The 7089-nt window shown below is 46.3% G+C and overlaps 1 protein-coding gene across 1 annotated transcript; it reads right to left on the bottom strand.

The window, feature by feature from the left end:
• Positions 1-4058: 4058 nt before the first annotated feature.
• LOC118387490 (neurofilament light polypeptide-like) lies at positions 4059-7089 on the bottom strand. Its single transcript, XM_035775906.1, has 4 exons — positions 5952-7089; positions 5475-5599; positions 4911-5341; positions 4059-4776 (listed from the first exon to the last, which is right to left on the bottom strand). Exons 1-4 carry the CDS (start codon positions 6999-7001, stop codon positions 4478-4480), a joined length of 1905 nt encoding a protein of 634 aa, XP_035631799.1. The 5' UTR covers positions 7002-7089; the 3' UTR covers positions 4059-4477.

Genomic DNA, 7089 nt, shown 5'->3' on the forward strand with positions numbered 1-7089 from the left:
ACTCGCCCAAGCCTCCCCCATTTCTCCTTCACCCAAATCCAGATAGCTGATGTTCTGAAAGAGCTGCAATATCTGGACCCCTACAAATCAGCCGGGCTCGACAATCTGGACCCTCTCTTTCTAAAATGATCTGCCGAAATTGCAACCTCTATTACTAGCCTGTTCAACCTCTTTTTCCTATCGTCTGAGAAACCCAAATATTGGAAATCTGCAGCGGTCATCCTCCTCTTCAAAAGGGGAGACACTCTAGACCCAAACTGCGGGCAGAACTATATCTATCCTATCCTGCCTTCCTAAGATCTTCGAAAGCCAAGTTAACAAATGGATTTCCGACCATTTCAAATCCCACCGTACCTTCTCCGCTATGCAATCTGGTTTCAGAGCTAGTCATGGGTGCACCTCAGCCACACTCAAGGTCCCAAACGATATCATAACCGCCATCGATAAGAGACATTACTGTGCAGCCGTTTTCATCAACCTGGCTAAGGCTTTCGACTCTGTCAATCACAATATTCTTATTGGCAGACTCAGCAGCCTTGGTTTCTCAAGTGATTGCCTCGCCTGGTTCACCAACTACTTCTCTGATAGAGCTCAATGTGTCATATTGGAGGGCCTGTTGTCCGGACCTCTGACAGTCTCTATGGGGGTGCCACAGGGTTCAATACTCGGGCTGACTCTCTTCTCTGTATACATCAATGATGTCGCTCTTGCTGTTGGTTCACCTCTATGCAGACGACACCATTCTGTATACCTCTGGCCCTTCTTTGGACACTGTGTTAACTAACCTCCAGACGAGCTACAATGCTATAAATCCATCCAGCATCACTACTCTGGACGGTTCTGACTTAGAATATGTGGACAACTACAAATACCTAGATGTCAGGTTAGACTGTAAACTCTCCTTCCAGACTCACACTAAGCATCCCCAATCCAAATTTAATTTAATAAGCATCCATCACTCATGCTGCCAAACATACCCTCGTAAAACTGACCATCCTACCGACCTTCGACTTTGTCATTTACAAGAGCCTCCAAACTCTACTCAACAAATTGGATGCAGTCTTTCACAGTGCCATCTGTTTTGTCACCAAAGCCCCATATACTACCCACCACTGCAACCTGTACGCTCTCGTTGGCTGGCCCTCGCTTCATACTCGTCGCCAAACCCACTGGCTCCAGGTCATCTACAAGTCTCTGCTAGGTAAAGCCCCACCTTATCTTATTTTATCTCTTATCTTATCCCTCACTGGTCACCATAGCAGCACCCACCCGTTGCACGTGCTCCAGCAGGTATATCTCACTGGTCACCCCCAAAGCCAATTCCTCCTTTTGCCGCCTTTCCTTCCAGTTCTCTGCTGCCAATGACTGGAACGAACTGCAAAAATCACTGAAGCTGGAGACTCATATATCCCCACTAGCTTTAAGCACCAGCTGTCAGAGCAGCTCACAGATCACTGGGCCTGTACATAGCCCATCCAAATACCTTATCCCCATACTGTATTTATTTATTCATCTTGCTCCTTTACACCCCAGTATCTCTACTTGCACATTCATCTTCTGCGCATCTACCATTCCAGTGTTTAATTGCTATATTGTAATTACTTCGCAACCATGGCCTAATTATTTCCTTACCTCCCTTATCCTACCTCATTTGCACACACTGTATATAGACTTTTTCTACTGTATTATTGACTGTATGTTTGTTTATTCCAATGCGTAATTCTGTGTTGCTGTATGTGTCAAATTGCTTTACTTTATCTTGGCCAGGTCGCAGTTGTAAATGAGAACTTGTTCTCAACTAGCCTACCTGGTTCAATAAATGTGAAATAAAATATTGAAGATTGAACTCTTTGGCCTGAATGCCAAGGGTCACGTCTGGAGGAAACCTGGCCCCATCACTACGGTGAAGGATGGTGGTAGCAGCATCATGCTGTGAGGATGGTTTTCAGCAGCAGGGACTGGGAGACGAGTCAGGATTGAGGCAAAGGTGAATGGAGCAAAGTACATAGAGATCACTGAGAAAAACCTGCTCCAGAGCGCTCAGGACCTCAGACTGGGGCGAAGGTTCACCTCCCAACAGGACAACGACCCTAAGCACACAGACAAAACAACACAGGAGTGGCTTCGGGACAAGTCTCTAAATGTCCTTGAGTGGCCCAGCCAGAGCGAGAACCTGATCGAAAATCTCTCGAGAGACCTGAAAATAGCTGTGCATCAAACTCTCCACATCCCACCTGACAGATCTTGAGAGATCTTGAGGTGTGCCAAGCTTGTAACATCATACACAAGAAGTCTTGGGGTTGTAATTACTGCCAAAGGTGCATCAACAAAGTACTTAGTAAAGGGTCTGAATACTTATGGAAATGTGATTTTTCAGTTTATTTGTATTTTTGTGGCAAAAATGTCTAAAAACCTGTTTTTCTTTGTCATTATGGGGTGTTGTGTGTAGATTGATGAGGAGGATTTTGAAAAAATGCATTTTAGAATAAGGCTGTAACCTAACAAAATGTGGCGGAAATCAAGGGGTCTGAATACTTTCCAAAGGCACTCTAAATCAAAATAAGAACATCTTAGAAATGTCTGCCTGTATGCTACGACTGCAAAGGAACTATATGAGCTGCACTTCCATTGCTTGTCCTCACATTACATGTCCTCACATGACCCAGACTGTACTGCACCTGCGGACTTGCTTCTTGGTGACGATGCTTTGTTCACTCAGAGCAATTTTAACCCCTTTCATCAGTGGACATTGCCAAATAGCATGAATAAAAATAGACTAAAGTAGCCATAGAAGCAGTGGGATATCAAATGTGGCTCTTTCTAATGTCAATGTCACGTACACCTTCCGCCCTAGTAGCTTAGAAACAGTTTTCCAACTGATATATCCACACCTCTGCAATGCAGGTGTTGGTTAATACTACCTCGTTTATTCTTTAGTGCTGTCCCTGGATGACTGCTGATTGCTGTACCTCTTCCACTCAGGATTTTAGCTAGCCCTCACGTAATGTGCTGAAGGAAGCAACTAAATTGCCAAGAGTCATAGAGTTAGCACAATGTCTTAAAAGCAATAAAAACCAGAGATGTTATCGTTCTCAGCCCTGATATGAGCTAATAACAATGCCATCACTGTCTGAAGATCATCCCGTTCCTCAGCATCTGTTTCTCTGACACACTGGACCTGTTCTGCGTAGCTGATGAAGCATCTGATGTAGACCTTGCCAGGCCTTGTGCTACAGCACAAAAATCTGTCAGGCCCCTGCTAGTGCGAGGTGATGCGTCGTGACAGAGAGATGAATGGTTGTGTTTAGAAGATGGCTTTGCACCAGTGGTATTCAAAGTCTGGGTCGCGACCCCTAGTGGTGTCGTGGGGTACACTTGAGGAACAAAATATTAAAAGTGCAGATTATTGGATGGGACAATATACAAACCTTTTTTGAAAGATAGTTTCAAAGATATAGTTTTATTAAGTAAATGTATTTATTTATTAGAGATTCAAATGCATTGAATTTAAGCTTATTTGTTGATGTAAAAATCGAAACTTACCGATTTTAAGGTTGGGTCATTAGGATTTGGGATGTGGTGGGGTCGCAATGAATTATTGGGGAAAAAATGGGGCCCCCAGAAATTCTGGCTGACAAAATGAGACCCCTGCTGAAAAGTTTGAGTACCACTGCTCTACACCATCTAAACGAGATCTGACAGGCTATTGATCATAGTAAACCATCATGTTAATGTCTTCTTACAAACAGCTTATAAAGCATTTAATAGATAGTTTGTTCAACAGTTTGTAAATCATGACACATAACCTGTTAATGGATTGATTGATGACTGAAACACTTGAGTCTGGACCTGCTGTAAGCAGGCCATTACATGCATTCAATTTGTGGTTAACTATGTGATCATTTTTTTAAGCACACCTTCAATTAAAAGTTTATAACGAATATATTAAACAACTCATCCTTGTTGTTGAGTTGAACAGATCTGACATAGAAATGATACATATTGTTTAATTGAGTTATTATTTAGCATGAAGCACAAAAACAACAAATTACACACTCTGCATTTGAATAGTATTTATTCAGTCATCCGAAACCACACTCTGCATTTGAATAGTATTTATTCAGTCATCCGAAACCACACTCTGCATTTGAATAGTATTTATTCAGTCATCCGAAACCACACTCTGCATTTGAATAGTATTTATTCAGTCATCCGAAACCACACTCTCGCAGACTTGCACACAGGCACAGCACACGCATTCTTACACACACAAGGAATTGTGTGACCAGACTTTAATTGACTTTTTATGATCTTTGCAAGCAGTAATTTTATGCAGTAGTGCACTAAAATATGTATTGTATTGAGCACCTTGTTAACAAGCACACTGAAGTCATAAATATTGGGTATTTCTGCTGTTTTTTCGAGCTGAGGTTTTTATTAGACTGTCTTTTGGCTTGTGGAGTCCTGGGCCACAAACTTACTTTTTAGCCATTGGTTTTTCAGATTGGTCTTTCTTCTCTTCGGCAGGTTTATCACTCTTTCCAACGGTCTTGGATATCTCTGGTTCACCTTTCTCTTCTTTGGTGTCTGCTTTGTCATCTTTTTTCTCCTCACTTTTAGCTTCAGCTTGATCCTCTTCCTCTTTATCACCCCCTTCTTTATCTTCTTTATCTTCCTCGCCTTCCTTTCCCTCCTGCTCCCCACCCTTGTCCTTATCTTCCCTTTTCTCTCCATCCTCCTTTGCAGTTTCTTCCTTCTCTTCCATCTCATCCCCAGCTATAACCAAAACATTTTATAATTGTGAATAGGGAAATAATTGTGTTAGTAGACTGTATTGTAAAAATGTTGACATCTAAGCAATGCACGACAACAATAGAGAATATTCTTTGAGGGATAATGCTAATGCTAACCTTCTTCGCCGTCCTTAGCATCCTCCCCATCTTCTTTCTCCACCTCGCCTCCCTCATCTCCATCTTCCTCCTTCTCCCCTCCAACCTCTTCCTCCTTCTCCTCTCCACCCTCTTCCTCCTTTTCCTCTCCCTCCTCTTCCTTCTCTTCCTCCTTCTCATCCTCTTCCTCCTTCTCCTCCTCCTCCTCCTGTGGTAGGCTGGCAGAGTCCTGCTGGGCTAGGCTGGCAGAGATGACATCATCTCCAGAGGCAAATGAGGAGCTGAAGAAGCGTGAAGTCATCAGGTAGGGGGCGCCAGAGCTTAGGCTGGACTGCATGGAGAACATAGAGCGGCCAAAGGAGGGTGTGGCCGACAGGGTGTGGCCGTAGACACTGGACATACCCCCGGACACGCCCACACTGAAACGAGACTCCTCCCCCTCCAGCAGCTTCCTGGAGAAGTAAAGTATTATGGGACATTCAGAGTTCAGAGTTAAAGGACAAAAGGTTTTCCTTGACATGGACTTGCATTAGTATTATTACGTTATATTTATTTAAGTTGAAGCTCTGGTCAATAGCATCCTACCTGTAGGCAGCGATCTCGATGTCAAGGGCCATCTTAACATTCAGCAGGTCCTGGTAATCCTTCAGGTAGCGAGCCATCTCCTGCTTTGTGGCTCCCAGCTCATTCTCCAGTTGGCCAATAGTATCCTACAGGAGAAGTTTAGAGGTAATGTGATGGATAATGTGTGTGTTCTTACAGCAGGTTACACGTTCAGGTAAACTGCCAAAAAATGTTGAGTGTGACTATTAAAATGCACATTTGATGCAATATAATATTTTTCCCCTTCTACATTACTAAATCAGTTCCACTTTGCACAAATGATTAAAAACATTATGAGTGTCTTCAAGTCATCTATCTATTGATAAACAGTTTCTAAACATGCAATTAAGAAACACATTCACTATTAGATTGCATTCCTTCTGAGGTATTTGCTTGAATACAGATATAAATTCGTCCTGCAGTACCAGTATAAATTTGTCCTGCTGTACCACTACTGACCTGCATGCCATTGATCTCAGCACTCTGCTTGTCCTCCATGTCATGCAACTGTTTCTCCAGAGACTCATTGAGACCCCTGCAGGCATCGATCTCCAGCAGGCGGGCCTGGAGCTGCCGGCGGTACTCCCCAGCCTCGTCCCTGGAGCTCCTCACTGCATCGCTGTGCTGGGCCACGCTCTCTGTCAAGGAGCCCACCTTCCCACGGAACCACTCCTCAGCAGACTGCATGTTCTTGGCCGCCAGCCTCTCGTACTGGGCTCGGATGTCCCTCAGAGCCCCGGACAGATCCGGCGTGGTGGCCTCCATCTCCACAGCCACCTGGGCCCCCAGCTGGGCCTGGGCCTGGAGCTCTACCACCTCCCCCTCGTGGAGCCTCTTGAGGAAGGCCAGCTCGTCCAGCAGGGTCTCCACCCTCTTCTCCAGCTCGGTCCTGACCAGGGTGGCCTGGTCGGCACCACGCCGTGCATCCAACAGCCTTCCCTCCGCGTCCTCGCGGGCCACAACCTCCTCCTCGTAGCGGGCCTGTAGGGCGCTCAGGGCTTGCCCCAGACGTTCCCTCTGCCCCAGGGCGGCCTGCTGCTCCCCACGCGCCTCCTCCACGGCAGCCCTCAGAGCCCGCGCCTCCTGCTCATACAGGGTCCTCAGACGGGAAGGCTCCCCATGCCTCTGCCTCAGCAGCATCAGCTCAGCCTCCAGAGCACGGTTCTGCTGCTCTAGCTCCCGCACACGGTCGATGAAGCCGGCAAAGCGGTCATTGAGCTCCTGCATCTGAGCCCTCTCCTGGGTCCTCACCGTGCGGAACTCAGAGCTCACCTGGGCCGCCTGGCTCAGCTCCAGTTCCACGGAGGAGGAGGAAGCCGGGGATGAATGCAGAGCCCGTCCAGGAGAGGAGTACTGCAAACGGGAGCTCACAGAGGACAGGGGAGAGGTGTGGATTGAGTAGGCCGAGCGTGACCTCCCCCTGGTTACCACACCTCGGGGGGCTCCCTCCACATACCAGCGGCGGTAGGAGGAGGAGGAGTAGTAAGGGTCAAAGCCGAGGGTACTCATGGCTGTGCTGGGAGGACAGGCTGCTTTGTCGGGCTCTGTGTGAATATGTCTGTAGGGCTCCGGTGAAGAACCCAGACTGATGCTGCTG

This window comes from Oncorhynchus keta, chromosome 13, assembly GCF_023373465.1.
Source record: "Oncorhynchus keta strain PuntledgeMale-10-30-2019 chromosome 13, Oket_V2, whole genome shotgun sequence".
Classification (NCBI taxonomy): domain Eukaryota; kingdom Metazoa; phylum Chordata; class Actinopteri; order Salmoniformes; family Salmonidae; genus Oncorhynchus; species Oncorhynchus keta.

Excerpts from the sequence above, each read along its gene's own strand:
- LOC118387490 (XM_035775906.1), bottom strand. The coding sequence starts at position 7,001 with ATGAGTACCCTCGGCTTTGACCCTTACTACTCCTCCTCCTCCTACCGC. Across the intron at positions 5,342-5,474 it reads ATCGAGATCGCTGCCTACAG|GAAGCTGCTGGAGGGGGAGG; the intron begins GTAGGATGCTAT and ends TTACTTCTCCAG. Across the intron at positions 4,777-4,910 it reads TGCTAAGGACGGCGAAGAAG|CTGGGGATGAGATGGAAGAG; the intron begins GTTAGCATTAGC and ends TTTTGGTTATAG.